Here is a 20028-nt window from a genome sequence, read left to right as displayed (position 1 = left end):
GTGGATCAAGTAGACACAGTGTGTAAACGTTGCTACAGTGTAGCTGCACCACAGAGCAACACTGCAAAGTTCACTAAACACAGATGTTTACATTTTTCATTTATTTTTATATTGCAAACATTTGCACTGCTATCAGTATTTGCACTATTTTATATTATTTTTTGACCATCTTTAAAGTCGTTATTCAAAACATTGTTATTGTTAAATAAATATCGTCAAATAATCGAGATCTCAATTTCAGTGAAAATAATCGTGATTGTCATTTTTGCCATAATCGAGCAGCCCTAGCTAAGTTAGCACAGGAGAGTGCTGTGTCAGCACGTTTATGGTGAAACCCGTTGACAATATTGACACTATGAGGCCAGACTGAGATCGGCGGTGCCCTAATCAATGCTTTCTGTCCTCATACTGCTCGTTCCTGAGACATTGTTAACACAGTGTTTGGTCAGCCTCGTCACAACACATTCATGTCGTTTGTGTTTTAGTTACTTGTGTAAAAGTGTGTCTGAAGTTCACATTTCTCAAACAAAGGTCAATAATTCATAAGTCACATGTCACACAGCATCACTCCTTCAGCATCCTCCCCTGACACCAGCCGATATATGCGTCTCGTTGCCTGCCCCTGCCTGCCCGTAACTGCCCTTTGTGGTATTAGCGAGCACAGCCCCAGGCAGGCAGAAGACAAACACGCACCTCAAGTGAACAACAGCCATATCCAGATGCCCTTTAAAAAGCCAGTAAAGACAGGGTCAGTGGTTTCCATTCGATTGCCAACTCGGTGTGTCGTATGTCCGCCGTGCAGAGCAGCGCCGTGCAGAGCAGCGCCGTGCAGAGCAGCGCCGTGCAGAGCAGCGCCGTGCAGAGCAGCGCCGTGCAGTTTGATTTCCTCTCAGGTCAAACCATTAGCACTCTGATGGATCGTAATGTCTTTGCTTGTTTTCGTGTTTGTGTGTGCGTGTGTGTGCAGACGCGGGTACTGCAATGGAGAATGGAAAGCAGGAAGCTCGTGGGGTGCAAAAGCCTGGTAAGACATATCCCACAATTGCCTGTCCTGCTGGTCTGTTTGCAAAGGCCAGCTGGTCGTCGCCATCCACCCATCGTGGCCTCTTGACCTTTACTTGCCTGTCGAGCTTCACTTCATCCATCTGGAGCTTCACGTTCATTGACTGTGTGTACCTGTTTGTGTGTGGGATGTTTGGGGCTTTTTAAAATCTCCAGGATGCTCAAACTGAGCAGAAAACTAGTTTAACGTTGGAAAAAAGACAGAAAAAGTAGTAAAGACTTGCTTTTCTGTTTAACATCAGACTGTATGTATTTGCATGACAGCGAGTCTTAAGTGGCTACAGGAAGTTGTCAGATTGTTGCGCTGATAATCAGCAGGGGTCCTTGCAATGCTGGGAGAGACCATCAGCTGCACACTGTGTGCTCAGCAGTCCTGTCGCATACGATCGGAATAAATTGATCTGGTGTCATCTCACATTTGAAATAATAAGCAGCAGAGATGAGGAATGCATACAGAGTGTCTAATGAACTATCTGAACTGTCTCTCTCTGGCTGTCTGCTCAAACACGAATAGACCAATGAGAGGAGTGTGTGTTGTGTGTGGGTGTGTGCTCCATTTGGAAATCAGAGCATCTGTTTTTTTCTCTCTGTTAAACTTTCCTTTCCAGTAGTCTGAGTAGTCTTTGTTCCCACCTCCCAACCTTATGTAGCCCATACACACGTCTGTTCCTCTGTTCGCTGTTTTTGGTCACGATGCAGATGATCCATAAAGTGCTGCTCTGCATGGCTTTGCTGGAGAAAGGATTATGCATGGGTATGTAAGTGATTGTGTATCGTGTCCCTCACTGGCAAAGCCCAGTTCCCACTGCTGCCTCTATCAGCACAGTGTGAAGGGTTGCATCCCTGCATCTTCTACACTCACAGGGAAAATATGGTGGTGGTGGGTGGAGGAGGTCTGTTCGCGACCAATCAGACTCTAAGAGGAGGTATTTGCAGTCTCCAGCCTCCTGCTGATTCACTTCCTCTTCACAGTAAATGACACAGACGCAGGTTTAAGCTCTGTCCTCGCCGGCTCATCTATATCTGCCAGTTATTTCCTGTTATTCCAGTGATGACTGGCCATGCCCTGAAAGCATGCCCTGCTTTATTATCTGTTTCACTCTAAATGGAATAACAGTGAACAAAATGATGTATTTGTATAGCTCTTTACTGTCCCTATGGACGCCAACGCTTTACACTACATCCACCCATCCACACACTCACACACTGGTGATGGCAGCTACATTGTAGCCACAGCCGCCCTGGGGCGCACTGACAGGGGCGAGGCTGCCGGACGCTGGCGCCACCGGGCCCTCTGACCACCACCAGCAGGCAAACATAATGTGGATTTAAAAGACTTGAGACTTGTAATCATAAACTAACCTAGAAATGGAGTAATACATTTCTAGGGCTGCTATTATTTTGGTTAAAATCATAGTCTCGTTCTCATTTAATACAAATATTCGTCCACATAAATATTATGCATCTGTTGATCTTTAAAAGCATCTGAACTGCACGGTGTCCACAGACTGGTGGAGCATCAACAGCAAACATTACAGTCACACATCTCTGAAAGCAATCTGTTGGTATCTTCAGTTTTTGTCTTTTTTCTTTTTTTGCTGATCCGATCCGTGACTTAAAAGCGTGATCCGATCCGAACCGTGAGAGTTTTGATCCCTTGCACCACCAGTAGCCGCTAACTCCACTGGTGCAGCTTTGCAAACATCTTTTATAGATTTAGTTTTCCAAGAGCTTCGTTGTCTACTCCTTGGTCTTTCTGTCGTCTTGGCTGCAGCAGGTCTAAACGGTGAGTTTGGGCTTTTGATGGGAAAAAGGCACCACGGTAAATCGAGTGGCTCTTTTAATCTATAACACAAGCAAACAAGAACCAAAGGAAGCACTTCCAGTAGTCAGTCACATGCAGTGAACTACTTTACGTTCAGTTGGTCCATCGTTCTGTTTACAATCAGCCGTCCTGTGAGTCGAACCGCTGCTGATTCACATCCCGTGTAGGATCCACTGAGATGAAGTCACGGTGAGGATGGATGCTGATGACAGTGGGAGGAAGCGGTCTGCATGTAAATAAGTCCATAGTAACTGTCTGCATGCACGGGCAACTTGTGTTACCGTGGTTACCGTGGTGTTTGCATGCGTTTGCTTCTAATAAAAAGGTGGTTGATTTCCCACACTGCATCTGTACTGAGATCAGCAGGAGCACAGTTTAGGCTGATAAACCTGTTCTCTTCCTACTTTGGTAAACACAGCATCAGCCTCATCAGGCACAGTGGTTCCATCCATCACTGTTATTGCAGCAGTCCCCAAGGTAAGGACGCAGGCGGTATAAGTGGTAACTGGGTCAGAGGATTGAGAGCATAAGCTGAATCCTGACAGTGCAAATGCAGATGTGTGTGTGTGTGTGTGTGTGTGTGCACTGTGCTGCATGATGCTTCTGCGTGGCACACAAACTCAGCTGTAGGATATCGTTTATCTTTTCATGTCCAGTAATGAATTGAGGACGAGATGTTTTCTCATTGTTGATTTTGTGACATCTTTACTAACCTGGTTTCTTCCCTTTTCCTCCTTATCCCTTCCTGTTTATCCTCCTTCTTTTCTCCCTGTTTTGTTATATTTACTCTTCTTTGTTGTTCTATATTCTTCTTTCTGTTTTATTATTTCTTTTCTGCAATGTCTTTTTTTTTTACACTTTTCCTTCTTACCGCTCCCATGATGCTTCCTTTATCCTACAATCCCCACGCTTCAGAGGACTAGAACCCGCCTCCATCGCCATGCTGACTGTCAGCCCGCTGTGCTTCTGCTTCTGTGCACCTCCTCCCTTCTCCCCGTACAACACACACACACACACACACACACACACACACACACACACACACACACACACACACACACACACACACACACACACACAATCTGTCCTATCCACTGCTCCTTGATCCAGCATGAAGGAGAAAGTCTGAGGTTGTGGACAAGACCTCACATCAGCTTCACTCATCACACACACACACACACGCACGCACACACTGACTTCAGCACACGCTGTTCCTCCAAATAACGTGTTGCTACACTGTGACTCACTCTGGGTATATCAGCGCTGTTTCTGGACGTATGCACGGTCACATTTGGAATTCATTACTTTTCTCGTGTTTCCTTCTTGAGTTCTCGTTTGACCTCAATGGTTTTCCACTGTTTCCTTTTGAACACTATGTTTTTTCCCTTTGCAAATCAGCCACATTTGTCCATTATTAATAAAGTCATGTCCTATTCATGTCAGTTTCCCAGATGTAGAAGCCTAAAGTCACATGAACAAAGTCGTGGCCCCGTGTGGATCTCCTCTCTGTGTCTCTTTGTCACACTAAAGCCGACAGTAAAGTTTATGTTCGTGTCCTCACACACTCGAACACCATCCAGGCATGAACCCTTTCAGAGCTGCCAGTGCTGCAAGCCTGATCTGTCAACACCCAGCATCCAAAACACACACACAGACACACACGAGGTATTTGTGTATTGAAACCTACAGAACTACTTATTCTTTTTTCCGGTTGTCCCTTCTTCCCGATGTGATCCTAATGGGCCTCTCCACCATCCTCAATAAACCAAACGTGTAGGTAAGCCACTCCTAAACCGAACTGTCACTGATGTGAACGATGTCAGTGAGACGCAGTTCTGTCTTTTATTCTTTTTCACTGAAGGATGGAAAGTTTGGCTTGTAGCTCTGAAAGCTTCCATTTCAATTCTTTTTAATTGCTGTTTCAAAAACGTACGTCTTGTTTAATCTTCTCAGAGCTGTTCCTGTGTTTGTTGGGTCTGTGGCTGCGATCATCACGTATGCCATCAGTTCCTTCGGACGAACATTTTAGTTTGTCCAAACTGGTGATACGTTCCTGGTAGCCACGAGTTAACATCCTGGACCTGCCGCCCACAGCTGTTCATTATTTACAGCTGAGTGTGCACGGTGGCTTTCTATCACACAGCTCTGACTGTTGGCCAACATTCACCTGCTGCCGCCCTGATTTTGCGTCTCTTGCCTGTAAATGAACAGCATATCTCTGTGATGCATTACAGCTGGACACAGACCCAACAACAGTTCAGTGGAGCTTTCACTATGAGTGCAGTCATGTATGTTACCTGTTAACTTTTTAGATGCAGGGATTGTTCAACTGTGTGCCACAAAGGTTTAGCCTGTTTCCTGTCAGTTGTTGTTATAGCATCAATCTGCGTGTGTTTAGAGACTCTTTGTTGTCTGCCAATAAACAGAAATATTAACACACACTCACCTGGCCTTTGAGTTCTCTTTCTTCTAACCACACGGCTCTAAACCTCTGACTGCTTTCTATTTCTGTCTCTCACAGCCTTTGATATTAGCTGCAATGTTTTGTTCCTTTTCCAGATATTCCTCTATCGTAGCAGCTTTCTAAGAGAACAACATGCTTAATAATCCTGCCTGCAGCCTTTGGAGGCGGCGGCGTTTCCTAACGTAACGCTGGGAGATTAGCGTGTGCCACCGTGGAATGATTTTCCGGTGCTTCTTAGAGCTGAAGCCTATTTCTTTATTACGTTTCTTTTTCCTTTGTGCAACAGATTAAATGTGCACAATGTAAAAAATGGAATTTTGGAAAGAGGTTTTCCAGCTATATCCGGTTTTTGTCTTTTTTATTTGGCGTAACAGCTCGTGTGCTTTTTTCTACAGCTTTCCATCATCCTCAGCTGAACTGCAGAAAAATGGGCCAAACAACCAAACTGGTCACTTTTGGCAGGAATGGACATTAAGCTTATTTTTTATGAGTACATTTGGGTTGACAAGCTGCCATCACAACAAATTACCATCAAACAAGTGTGCAGAAGAGCGAGCATGGAGTTTGTGTGGGAGGTTCATGGTGGGATTAATCCTCCTTGCATGGAGCAGCAGGTTCCTGCAGCCTCACGTTCTCATTCAGAGTTCTCACCTTCCCCACGGCTTTATTTTCCCCTTATCAGAGACATTAAGGTCAAGAAGAACCTGTCTGCACTTATCGAACCGGCTGCTACTATGAACCAGACTAGTTTATCTGAGTCGTGCCATGAACACTGATATTCCGAGGAACGTTGTCAGTGTTAATGTCAGAGGTGAGCACCTCCCTTTGGTTTGTGCGCTCAGACTTTTTTTAAAAGGTAAAGTTACATTTCAGCTCGGAGAAACATGAAGAACAGGGTTCTGATTTCTTTTTCTACCGATCTATGAATTTCTAGTTAGTTAGGTAACATCTAGTTCATACCAAGAAAAATTATCTAATCATAATGAACCCTATGAGGTTTCCATTGGCTCAGACCAGGCAGCGACTTCCAGGGTCCAGATGTATTCTGCTGGTCGCTCTGCCTCTTTCCGAAGCGCTTTAGGTTTAATCCTTCATATCTTGAGCCTGAATGTGCAGCCATGAAACATGGACGTCTACATGGACGAATACGAAATATTTGGCTGGTAACCAGCCACCAGACAAAGTACAGACATTCTGTACTTAAGTACAGTACTGTAAGTATAAATACTACTGTTGAAAAAATACTCCAGTAAACACTGAAGTAGTGATTCAGTTAAAAAGTAGAGACTCTGAATGTACTCAAAGTAATAAAGTAAGAGTAGGTCTTTGGAGGACGTTTCTATTGTGCACAGCTCACTGAACCTCGTGCTGTATTAACGTAATGATCAAATAATATCAGTAGATGGGATCCAAACTTTAGTCTCACTTCTTAGAAGAAAAGAAGGAAACTAATAATAATTTACATGTAAGCTTTAAACGTCCAGTTTCTCAAACCCCACTGAGCATCCTTCGGTTAGCCTCTCTCCTGTCCTGTCTCAGCTGCACCTCTAGCTGCAACACACTGTGAGACAAACTGCACACAAACAGTTTGTGTGTTTGTGGAGCTGATAGAAACCCTGCATTTGGATTACCTGCCACTTAAAGTGATCACTCCCTTTTGCAACTTCCGGACACCTGCAGTTGTTGATGTGACGTCCTCTGGTGGTTAATACACGAACAGTGCACGTGTTACTGTTCAGGCTCAAATCGGTGTGATGTTTGCGGGCCGTGCAGTGACAGGAAATAATAGCTTCCCTCACATGTTGGACCAAAAGCAACAAGCCTGTTTTGAAAATATAAGGAGTAGAAAGTACAGATTTGTGTTTAAAAATGTAGGGAGTAAAAGTAAAAAACTACTCAAGTACAACTTCCCAGTTCTGCCAGCTGCATACATAAAACACACCCCAACCAATCACAGCAGATGGCCCCGCCCCTTCCTGAGCCTGGTTCTGCTGGAGGTTTCTTCCTGTTAAAAGGGAGTTTTTCCTTCCCACTGTCGCCAAAGTGCTTGCTCACAGGGGCTCATATGATTGTTGGGTTTTCTCTGTATGTGTTATTGTAGGTCTACCTTAGAGTATAAAGCGCATTGAGGCGACTGTTGTTGCCATGGTCAAGATGACAGGTCCATGTTTCGATGTGTTTTTATTGAATTAAGTTTATGACAATCCATCAGTCTTTTCTAAGACATAATTACCCCCTGATCCATGTGAGTTATGAGTACAATATTCTTTTTTCTGTTGAATAACTTACAAAAAATGACTGACTGCAGCTTTAAAGTGTGTTTTAAAGGGCTGGGTGAAGGTAGAAGGTGAAGAGCTGAAGACTTTAGTCATATATGTTTATAAAATCGAAATTGTTAAAACTAGAAGACATAGTGAAATTACAGACTTTAACTATTATGTTTAGGGCGAAAAATAAAACACTACCTCTTAAGTTACAAAGTTTATTTGTATTGTGTTCAGAAAATGGGGACGGCAGAAGGAAGTTTTATTTTAAGCACCGGTTTGCTCGAACCACACAAAGGCAAATGTGTCCAACAGTCACAGGCATAAGAAACTGGAATTGTCTCAGTGATCATCTTAAGTGTTGTATAAATGTTTCTCAATTTAAAATCTGCTATAAGAATAAAATGATAAACCAATATGAAGAAGTTGAAAAGAATAGAATTTAATTGTAGAAAAATGATCCTTTTAGTTTGATATTTAGTGGTATTGCTCATTGTTGAGTATATTGTTCTGTTTGCTTTGTTTTGTTTTGTTATGTGCAGAAAACTGTCATAGTGTAATTTTGGTATTGTATTATCACAGATAGGGGGCAGGTATCAATAAGAATTTATTCTTCTTCCTGCTCCTTTTCATGCATGGAAACAGTGTTACTTTAACACTTTAACAGGTTGTGTATGGGAATGCATTACTGCTGTACCATGTGTGAAACAAAAAACTAAAATAAAATATAGCATCACACAGTAAAGACATACAGTACCATAAACTCATGTCAGTCACTGGTTCGCTCTCTCCTGATAATGTTTGGAGTTCTGTTAGAAAATGTTACTTTTCAGACTTTAGACTAAAAGGCTAAAAATAGAAGATTTTATTGCTGTCAGTCTGCTGCACAAACCTGACGTCTTATTTTCTTGATTTCCTCATTTGTTTTGGCTGATCTGTGACCAAGATGACCAAAAACATTGGAGTATTTGACAAATCTGCCAACTGTGTGAAGCCTCAGCAGCCACACCGGCCTGGTTTCAGTTATGTCACATACGGTTCATGCGATCGAAGCACCATAACTTCACACTTGTAGCTGAGCACATATTTGGGCGACTTGACTTTCTCACATCCTGATTTTACTTGAAGTGATTTGGTAGAAATGCTAAATCTTTCCTTAAAATATTCATGATGTGGCTTTAATCCCCAAGCTGGGAAAAAACCCTAATTCCTCCCTCTGTGAAGCTTTCTGTCTCCACCGTCTGTGCGTGAGGACTTCATATATTAGGTGTGTGTATGCGTTTGTGCAACCCTGCATGGATGCATGTGCGTTTGTACGCCACCACACCCACTCTTCTTGAGTGTGGAGATCTGAGTGTGGCGTCACGTGTGAAATGCTCTGGGAGGGTAGCAACAACTTGGGCAACTAGCGCACAACTTGTGCTCTCCACTGCACTTTGAAGCGTGCACCCGTTCACCTGTTGCTTTGACAGGTTTGAGAAATCCCTGCTGGTTGGAGCTGAACGCCCCCCCCCCCCCCCCCCCCCCCCCCCCCCCCGCCCGCTCGGCTTAGTACAGCCGGTTGTGATGCGTAACTGCGAGGCGTGCACGATTGCAAATATGAGAAAAGAAAAGAAAGAAAGAAAGAAGTCAGAAATCCTTCAGAGGTCATTCATCTCCTTAATCCTGACAATACAAACCAACAATCACTGATGTGAAGAAGATCAGGGAATGTTTCTCATTCCGTGGAATGCTCATCTCATTCCAAAGCTTGTTTTCGGGCGAGGAGGTGAGGGAGACAGTGACATCACAGGTGTCACAGAGTGGGAGAACGTATGGAGGGAGGAAGGATTCACTGACAGCTATGTATATGTGCGTTTGTGCTTTAAAGATGTCTGCAGGACACACACACACACTCGCGCTACAGAGACGGCACGTCAAACACACCTTGCCCCTCTCCTGCCTGTCAGTGCACATCACTCTCACACACTGCATTAGTCTCATCACTGCATTAGCTGTCCACGGCCTGGTTTCCTCCAGGACCTCGACCTCCTCCCCTCACAGGTCTGTCTGTTTGATTTTTGTATTTGTGCAGCTTCATCGTTACATCTGTGTTGTACTGTTTCACACGGGAAAGATCTGCGGGAAGAAACAGTTCAAGATGAATACATGTAAGCTAACAGGGTGTACTTTAGGCCACGCCCACCTTCAGAGACGGTGACTGCAGGAGATATAAAAGCAGATTCAGTATCCAGAGGACCGCTAGAGTACCATATGGTTATTTCTGGACAGCATCCATGACTTTAGAGGGACTGCTGGCTCTCCTAATCCTTTCTTAGGATATGTGATGTCCTCCCTTATCTTTCTTGTTCTGTTTTCACTCACATTTTTACCCTGTGAAGCAAAGTTTTAAACAGCAATGAAATGCAGCTTCCACACCTCGACATAAACTCCATTTAGTACAAAGTTCGGGGAGGACTGTTCCAGGAACGGTGGATAGAAATTTACCGCCATGTACTTGGATTCAAACTGATTCCAACTACATGATTAATGCAGTGGCGTGGCTGAATCAACAAGACACCGTCGATGTTTGTCAGGGGCGAACGGCAGTCTGTCCCCTCGATGAACCGTCACTGAGCGCCTGTGGTCCTGCAGCAGCCCTGACCCGGCCGCTTCATGCTTCCTATCACAGCTCAGAGAGGCTCAGGAGCAGGGAGAGGAGGAGGTCAGCTGGAGGACAGCAGCCTCGCCTGCCAGCTCCAACCAGATTAGACCGTTTTGGTAAAGCAGAGTGTGGTTGCTTTACGCTGCTGTTCTCACATATTTAACTATGTTTATATGTTTTGCTGCATTGTCATTTGGGATGTTCCACTCATTTTAAAACCATCTGATCTCTGTGCCTGACATGCACTCACAGCACGTCCTCTAATTGTCGCCAAATTAACGACTCTTTTGCTCGATAACCTTCGTAGAACTGCTTCACAGTCGTGGGTCTTTCTGTGCTCAGAGCACTTCACATGAGAGAAACTGCAGCTTCCTTTGTCATCATTTTATCTTAGAAATCACACCATAGCCACGAACCTTAACCTGAGACCATGTCCTAGTTGCAAGCTGTCTTGTCTACACAGTGAAGGATTCCTAAAGATCCCAAGTAGGCCATGGCCTCGTTCTTAGAGAGCACGCTCTGTACTTTTTCACTATTATAGGAAGTTCAAGATGGATCTGTGCAGGCTTTGTGATTTACTGCACTTTTGTTTTCTTAATATAAGCTTGCTTTACACCAAAATAAGTTTTCCCCCCTGGGTAAGATTCTGTGCTGGCTGTTATTCACAGCTGTCCCATCCATCAGTCTCTTATTCTTACTTTAAAGGGTAAGAAGGCCACAGCAGCTTTGCAGTTTAGTATTGTTTAAAGCTCCACTGTATTTAGCAGGTTGGAGTCTTTGCTGTGTCGTTGTACTGATGCTGTGGAAATGTTTATTGTGATGCTGTGTTGTTTTGACCTGACAAGCCCATTGTTTGGTCAGGCCTGGTACAGAGTCCCTCTATCTGGCAGAGCAGCAGAAACACCACAGTTGCTTCTTTGACACTGTGTTGCAGCCTTTCATGTTCATGTAGAGTAATTTAGTGACCCCGTTCTTTACCTACGATGTCTCTTATTTTATTTTGGGTGCGGTTCTGGTCCCTAATTGTGGTTACGTAAGAATTCATCTTTTTCTGAATGGGAGCTGAGACAGATTACGTGCTGGACAAAGGAGTCAGCTGACGATTAGCAGCAAATATATCACAGTCTATTTCCTGCAGGGTTTGAGATGTGTTTACCTTGCAGCAGTGTGATACCAGATCAGAGTTAACATGCAGGTAACTGTTACCTGGCTAAAAGTACAGCAACATGGAACAATGCATGGAAAAGAAACAGAAATGGGAATAACCTTTGTACAGTATTTTTTTTCAAGATGGCTAAAAATTGAAATCCTGAATCATCTGAGTCTGATTGCTTTGATTAATTAATTAATTGCTCTGATTAATTTGTAATTGTAAGCAGAGCCTGTTCAAAGGTGATTGGTCAATAGGTGAACTACTAATCAGCTATTGGTCCAAGAATTCTTCTCCTGAGACGTTAGTGAGGTGTGTTTACGGGGCTGCTGTCACAGGGAGCTTATGATTTGTCTCTGAAGGATGAGAATCACTCATACAGACATAGACTCTAAGTGTGAGTGTTGACTCTTGAAGTATCGCAGGTCATCAGTCCCATCAGTCATGTATGACTTTCACAACTCCAGTGTAGGTAAATGGGAATATAAAGCCCTCTTTCACACTGCTGAAGCGCTCAAAGCACTTTACTCAACGTGCCTTTTTCACCCAGTCACACAAGCACTTTTTTAAAGCAAAGTCCTTTCTGTCTACTCCAGTTCATCCAAAGCTATGCTGTTAAAATTCTGCTCTAGAGTCGTAGTTGGTAGGTCAGGTTGTAGGCATGAGGTCATAACCAAGTTAGACTGACTGTATTCCTTGGCTGACTCCTTCTGCATCCTGAAGTTGTCCTACGAGTCCTACAATGCCCCCTCTACAACGAGTTCATGCATGAGTAGGATTAAGCAAAGCTGTATGTCTGTGAAGGTTCTCAGTCATCCAGGTCATCGTAGTCAAAGGAGCTTGCAAAGAAAAGCGTCTGGACTTCTTTAAGTTACTTGAAGACGTTTCACCTCTCATCCGAGAAGCTTCTTCAGTTCTAAGGTCAAATGGTGGAGAGTCCCAGATATAAACCTAGTGGGAGTTTCCCCCCACAGAGGGACAAAAGGACCCCCTGATGATCCTCTAATCGCCTGAGCCAAGGTGTGAAACTGGGTGTGGGTCCCAATCAGCCAGAGTTTCGGGTGTGTTCATTGTGAAACCTGGCCCCACCTTATCATGCGAATTCCTGAGGTCAGATGGCCCAGGATGTGAGTGGGCGTTAAGGCGTCTGGGAAGGGATCTCAAAAGCTGTGTGTGTGTGTGTGCGGGCGGTTATGGCAGAGCAGTTCTGAGTGTGTCCTCAGATGCCTCTGATGTGTCTAAGCAGTAGCTGCTGCAGTCTGTGTTGCCATATTCTGTCCTCATACTGAGGTCAGGCAACCCCCAGCAGCAGCAGCTCTTACGTAATGCAGAATTTAGCTTTCAATACACAAAGACTCCCACTTATTATTCTCGGGCAAAAGTCACACTTTGAGGTACGAGCCCTTACTGGGCAAAGTCACCCTCTTGTTTCATACTAGCTGAGGGGTTTTGCTTTTGGAGGCTTGTTTTTTAGCAGCATTGATTGCTTGCTGGACCTACAGCTGGATGGTGAAAGCAGTGCTAATGTGACCACCCTTAGAGATCAAGTGGTCCAAGAGAACTGAGCTGAACCTCTAGCTGAAAGAACCGGAGTTAATCTGTTAGCATCAAGCACGTAACAAGCAAATAGTTTTTCTTTATAGAATCAGTGTCTGTTCAAACACTCTCAGCACAAAGGCTGTGCTAACAAATGGGAGTTCATTTCAAAGGTCGCCTCTTCTGGAGCCTCTTTAGCACACGGCTAAAACAAATCCAAGCCTTAACATTAATGAGTATGTGGGTTAAACTGCCACCAGCCTGCTGTTTTCCCAAACACAAACATTAGAGCTAACAGGTGCATTTCCATTTCACTTCAGATAGCCAAACAACCCTGCTGTGTTAACATAAAACTCATTGTTGCAGCCAGGTACAAAAGCGACCCCCTAAGACTTCCTCCTTAAATCCAGCTTCACAGAGTTACATATATGACAGTTTTTGAATTAAATGATTAAATTAAACTCATACATTTACTGTTTTATGTCCACTTTAAAAAATAAGCCACACATGACAGCTTATGCTTTACAAATGTAAGACTGGAACCGGAGTGGAACTGGTTTCCCCTCCTTTTCAAATCAATCCAGCACCTCACCGAATATAAATTTCAGTGTGAGCCGCATCCAGATGCTATGTGAAAGATGAAATGACTACATTTGAACAGGCATTTGCAGAATCTTATGGTTCAGGAAAAGCAGGTTTGCAGCTATGATCTTCCATTTAATCCACTTTTACATGAAAGAATTGCTGCTTTCAGATGTGTCACACATTTGATCCATTTCACTTCCTTATTGGTTTGGTTTTTTTATTTAACAGATGCAGACACAATGGTTAACATTCAACTCTAGACAAATGTTAGATAGCCAAAAGCTAGCCTGTTACCATCAAATGGTAAATGGACTGGTTCTTATATAGCGCTTTTCTACTCATCTGAGCACTCAAAGCACTTTACACAACTTGTGCATTCACCCATTCACACCCATTCGCACAAGCACATCTTTCTAAGTGCTTCATAGCTAACATTCACACACATTCATACTCCGATGGATGCATCGGAGAGCAATGTGGGGTTAGTATCTGTGGTGGGACCTGTGATACCACAAGAAAAGTCTGCTAGCGCTAACACTTCTTTAAAAATAACACACAACAGAAGTTTTCAAAATCTGAGGTTCCCCAAAGTTTAAACTTTGCATTACAAAGTTAGCAATGCTCAAACAAAATCAGCCAGCAGAGCTCAGTGTTGCCCTCTAGGGAGACAGTTAAAGGTCAAGCAGTCATGATGAGTGTTGACACTGTAATGAGCGTCCTATTGCGCACTGACTCACCTGCTAGGAGCTGTTCAAATTGGCGCACACACTTACCTGCACTCACTTGTGCTGCTTCACAGTCGGTCTTCGTCCCTCTTTCAGGCTGAGCAGTTCACCATCGGTACATTAAACACAACAGCACAAATCCAGCATGAAATTTTCCCCTGTGGACTGAACTGAACTACTCAAAATTTGTCTAAGCTAAAAGACCTGAGGTGCAAAAACATTCACCAAGCCCAGATCCCATTGTTTCACACAAAAGTGAACACTTAAGTGCAAATTTCAGCCCCTTGGACACTGTATCTGGTGTGATGCAGACAGTATGTGCAGACGACTTCAGAGTGGATTAAAAGACTAATATTGAAATGAAAGATCAGCATGTTGTAGGCAGAAGTAATTACATTGTAAGTAATTTTAAGTAGCACGCTAGTCATTTTAAATTAGCAGGTATTTTACGGGAAAGGAGACCAAAAATATAGTGTAAGTGGTTTAAAGTTTGCAGAAAAAGAATCAATATTTCCCATCTTCATTGTAAGTAGTTGGACAGCTGGCAGTATTATGGAGTGGCTTAACTTTGACTAACTTCCTGGTATTTTACTGGAAAGGATATGCTGCTTTCCAAAGTTATGGTAGTTGAAAGAGAAGAACAGTCCTTATCACATTCATATTGGTAACATAAAAGAACAATTGAATAATAGAACATCCAGCCATCATGCACATCAGCTAGGGATGGGTATTGATAAGATTTTCACGATTCCGATTCCAGTTTCGATTCTGTTTAACGATTCGATTCTTTATCGATTCTTTTTAAAAAGGAGAACACTAAGGTCGATTAGCTTAGAACTTTGTTTTATATCTTCTCTTTGAACAAGATAGAAATTTAGGAGTAACATGGCCTTACAAACCCAACAGTGAGATCTTAAGAGATCCAGCCTACGGCTCTTCAATGGGGTGTCACAGGATCCCCAGGAAAAAAAATTGTAAATGTAAAATAATAAAATAAATATTCTTCTGTAGCAATTACACAAGAATATCCAGTAATGTCCCTGCCTACAATTAAACACATTCACTTACCGAAAATCGGGGGCATCTGCTGTGGCAAATGGCTGCAAGCCTTTGACCACAAACTTAGTCACTGCTCGGTGACATTCGTCTATCCTGGCCTGAAAGGAGACGCTACCGGTAAACTGCAGCGAGAACTGCCAGCATCTGAGCCAGACTCTGTCTGTCTCTCTCATCATGGTCACCTAAATGCACAGTAATGGCAGATTTGTAATAAGGCAGATCGCGCTAACATAATATGCACTGTTAGTTGATTATTTACCTGCCGCATTAACGGGAGAGGACGTGCATACGTTACCGCTGCTGCTGGGTTGAGATTCACGAGTCCGGAGCAGAATTAAAAACACGACATTCATTTAAGGTCATCGTGTGTTTTGTGAACAAATGCTTTTGCATATTCGTAGTGTTTCCTCCCTTAAATGAAATATCTACTTTGCAAGTATTGCAAGTTGCCCTGTTGTCATCCGTTCTCGTAAAGTATAACCAAACTTTTGAGCATTTGAGGCGCCGTGTTTCCTGCCAGGTAAATGACGCTCCGCAACGTGGTGACGTCATTCGGGGCGACTGGAATCGATAAGGGAATCGTTTGCAAAACTGGCAAACAATTCCAAGGAATTGAAACAGTGGGAACCGGTTCTCAACAAGAACCGGTTTTCGATACCCATCCCTAACATCAGCATAATTGATGTTAAATAAAACAAAGATCCAAAAAGGGAAGTTTAACCCAGAGGCTTTGGGAACATGAGAGTCCTGTTAGTCTTCAGGATTCAGCGTCTTTACATCCAACACATTCGTACTCCTGAAGCGTAACACGCTACGCCATGTGACAAATCGCTGGTATGTTACGCTTTCCGGTCACCCACCAACGCATTCGGAAACAGGAGGAAACATGAGAACCGTTTGGACTAAATCTACACTTGTACATTTATTTTCCTCTCATCATGAATCACTTTGGAAAACACTCTAACACCATTAAGAGTGTGGTTAAGGTCGGGAATGGTCTCGGGGGTCATTTAGCCTTCAGATAGTTCCAGCAAGTCTTTAGCAGGCAGTTAGAGTGTCTGCTGATGACGTGCAGACTTTTAAAAATGCATCTCTAACTGTGCTGCTACAGCTCTGTGGCGCGGCTAGCATATGTCGCTAACTCCACGAGCCGCCAGTGCTGCATAAAAATAGAAAAATAAATGTTCGGTGGCGTGATTGGACTAGTGGGCTGTATTATGAACTGTTCCCAATGTACCTGTGCAATTTATGTAGAAGTAATTTGTTTCATTCTTTTCTTTTTACAGTTATTTTATGGGTGGGTGTAAGGTCGATGCTGGATTATGGAACGCTGTAACCCCACATGTATGAACAGCTCTGACTGGAAGTGAAGCAAGGTCATACGAAGCGTGCAGAGACCACGGTTACAAAGGCTTCTGACCGATTGGTTCTGGCTGCTAGTACAACTTCTGCTGTTGCCTTAGAGATGTTTTCTTTGAGTGATGGGTGCCCAGCAGACTGTATGGTGTTTCTAATAATAGCACAGAATCAGAGCGAACTGAAAAATATTTGAAATATCTTCCTAATCTTCTTTATCGAGTGGTGGTTCGTGTACAGATTAGGGAGCAAGGTTCCATACTGTGCACTTCAGGCTCTGCTCCTGCTGGTTTCAGCACCTTGGACAGAACCATAGCAGTAGAAATATGTGCCTGATTGTATGTAGCCTGTGATCTCATTGGTGAGACAGAGGGACCGACCCAATCCAGCCTGCGCTCGAGCACCAGTGTTTTTGAGCGAATGGTGACCCTGCCGACGGAATGTTTTCTGCCTCCTGTCGAGACAGACGATGCGCACCCCACCACGGCCCCCGTGCACGTCTGATATATGAAAGCTTTTTTGACTTTGGGTGGCGTCCTGTCTGTTCGCCTCACTGTCACCCTCTGTGGACACAGCTAGGAGAGGGTTGCCAACGGTGTATCCCTCCTTCTCTCCGCAGCTACTCCCCTCCCTCCATTACTCCCCTTCCTCAGTCCCTTCCCGTTTCTTCTATTCCTTGCTCTGTTTGTCTGCTCTTTTACGCTCGCTCATCCTAGAAATCCTCTTTTCTGCTTTTCTTATCTCTTCTCACTGAAACTTCTGATCAATTCCTCTCTGCGTCCTCGCTGACGGCAGCCTGCCTTTCCCTCCTCGTCCTTATTCCGTAGACTCTTTCCGTTTTTACCACCCAAACAATCAGTTGGAGGTCTGGGACTTGTTGGACAAGAGTGGAAGGATGATTACAGGGTTAGAGAGGAAAGGAGAGGGCTGTGCGAAGTCAGGCAGTGTGAGGGGAGGCGCTAGCTGGCGGGGCCTGGGACCTGAACTAGACAGACAGTAAAACGTCACCACACCAAAGCCAGACTCCCCGACTGTGATCGCGTGTGTGTGTCTGTGTGTTTGTGTCTCTGTGTGTGGTGATTTTGCATGTGTATGTGTGTATGTGTGTGACTGGGGGTTCACAGTGTTAGTAGCTCACAGTCAGCTGAGGCTGCAGTGGAGACACAGAGGCACTGAGCAGCACATAGCAAACACCACTGATTGTTGGTTGTGTAGCACTGGGATATCTGCTTTTGGAGGAAATTTAGCAGGTGAGAGTACAGTTGTGTGTCTGTGTGCGTCTTTCTTTCGTGCAACAGAACCCTCCGTGCAACTGTGTATATTTTGGCAATGCCTGTTGTATTTGTGTAATGTGTACGCCAGCATGTTTGTGTGATTTTGGTAGCCTTGTGTCATTAAAATGAAAACATCAGCATCATCAGCGAGGTGAGTGAACTAACATTCAGTCATCTGTGTTGCGGCTGCAGGTAGTAAACTGACCTCGGGGGGACAGACGGCAGCGTCGCACCCGGAGCCGCAGGGAGAGGTGCGGCCACACTCGCTTGACCAGCAGCAGGCCTTGGCTTCAGACTTCTTATCAGGTACAGAGTTTAATGGTTCCACAGTATCATCCTTTCATCTTAACTTGTTAACACTGATTCATGACATCTTTTGGACCTTCTGTGGTCACAGTGGGACATTTTCAGGAAATGATCTCGTTTTTGACTTGGATCAGAAAAACTGGACTGGACCAGTGCTCGAGTCTGACTTTGTAGCTTCCAAACCAGTGACTGCCCCATATCCAAACCATCTCAAGGTTTTCTGTGTCTCAGAATTAGCTCTAGATAGAATTTGGGCATCACATATACACACAAAGCAAGTGTATCACTAACTGGAAGCAATGAACATGATGTCCAGGGAGGATTTAAGAAAACTGACATTGAATATATGTATAAATATTTATATATAAATTGTTGATTAAAATGTTTGCATCAGTTGGAGCTTCACGTTACTTTGCTTTGCATGGTGGAGCAGCCTCAGAGTGTAGCCACCACTTTTCCAAACCCATGCAGCTTATTTGCTAATGTTTTTTGTCTTTCTCCAATGTAGATACAAATTATGTGCATTACATGGTAAAAACCCAAATTATTCTATAAATGTAGTTTAAATGTCTTCATTTTAAAGTAAAGATTTTACTCTTAAAAGATGCAACGGGCCTGAGAGGCTCAGCCTCTTTGGGCCACTCCTTTGATTCCCACTCGTGTTTCTGTTTAAAGTATTTCTAGCATCATTCCAACACAGAGCAACATAGTCTACGTTCACTCTGCAGGTCTTGATGCTCAATTCCGATTTTTTGATCAAATCCGATTTTTTTGTCTGCTCGTTCACACTACAAATAAAATGCGTCAGCAAACGCGCTCTAGTGTGAACGCTCAAAGCGGCCGCATGCGCAAAAGAAGACGTCACGCACAACGCGCTCTGTTTAGATCCAGAGCAACAGTATTGTGTGACTGATGGCCTTAATATAAAGACTTCGGACTTTACGTTTCCCAATTTTTGCTTTAAGTTATTTTGTTATTCACATAATAATGTAAATAACCTAATAATGATCCTTATTGCTGTTTTAGAGGAGCGGTGCTTCAAAGGATAGTTTCAGATTTCTGTCAGAATCTGCAGATTATACAGTACAAATAAAATGTTCACGTTGTCTTCCCAACAGTTTCGCTGGATGGACAGGAAGCGTTCACGATGTCTTCTCCGGCGCTGATAATTGGCGTCTGTCTCGTGTCAGTGATGTAAAAGATGGATTTAATGCGACATGACCATCAAACAGCAGTCGCTTTCTGAAACATCTGATTTGTATCGGATTCAGGACCACATATGAAAGTGACCCAGATCGGATTTGAAAATATCGGATTTGTGCCGTTCACACTGTCAGACCACGATCGGATATGGGTCGCATAGGGTCAGAAAAATCAGATTTGATGCGCTTTCACCTGCAGTGTGAACGTAGCCTTAGACTGTATATAGATTATAAATAATGATTTGTATCTGCTCTCCTCTTTGCTGTCTGCCCTCACGTCACACCTTTTGAATTGTTAACGCTGTCACGCCCAGTGGCGCCTCCACTCAGTCGACTTCTCTTCTATATATTTGCCTGCGTCTCATTGCTCTCTCTCTTCTCTTGTCTTCTCTTCACCTTTTCCATTGCTCCCTCCTTCCCTGCTGCCAGTCTCCGTGGCAAGTTATTCTAATCCTCTGGGCTTTCAGACCAGCCCTGCACAAAAGATGGATGCTAACCTGATGGGAGCGTTTTCAGGTACCCTCCCAATATTTCCTCCTAACAGAATCACAGATGTGAGTGCTGTAACAGCAGTAC

The 20028-nt window shown here is 43.8% G+C and overlaps 1 protein-coding gene across 9 annotated transcripts in view; it reads left to right on the top strand.

The window, feature by feature from the left end:
* LOC146379864 (uncharacterized) overlaps nucleotides 1-20028 on the top strand; it is a 117391-nt gene that overhangs the window by 33831 nt on the left and 63532 nt on the right. For 7 of the 9 annotated variants that reach the window (XM_084938730.1, XM_084938728.1, XM_084938726.1 and 4 more), the window contains exons 3-5: nucleotides 968-1024; nucleotides 18137-18250; nucleotides 19882-19968. In XM_084938730.1, the coding sequence (XP_084794856.1) occupies nucleotides 968-1024; nucleotides 18137-18250; nucleotides 19882-19968 (258 nt within the window). The remainder of the gene's footprint in view (nucleotides 1-967; nucleotides 1025-18136; nucleotides 18251-19881; nucleotides 19969-20028) is intronic. The other 2 variants (XM_084938723.1, XM_084938724.1) reach the window with 2 other exon arrangements.

Source organism: Perissodus microlepis, chromosome 9 (assembly GCF_051167445.1).
Source record: "Perissodus microlepis isolate ML-2025 ecotype Zambia chromosome 9, ASM5116744v1, whole genome shotgun sequence".
Lineage (NCBI taxonomy): Eukaryota > Metazoa > Chordata > Actinopteri > Cichliformes > Cichlidae > Perissodus > Perissodus microlepis.
The sequence above is the reverse complement of the archived record's forward strand: the minus strand, read 5'-3'. Positions and strand labels throughout refer to the sequence as shown.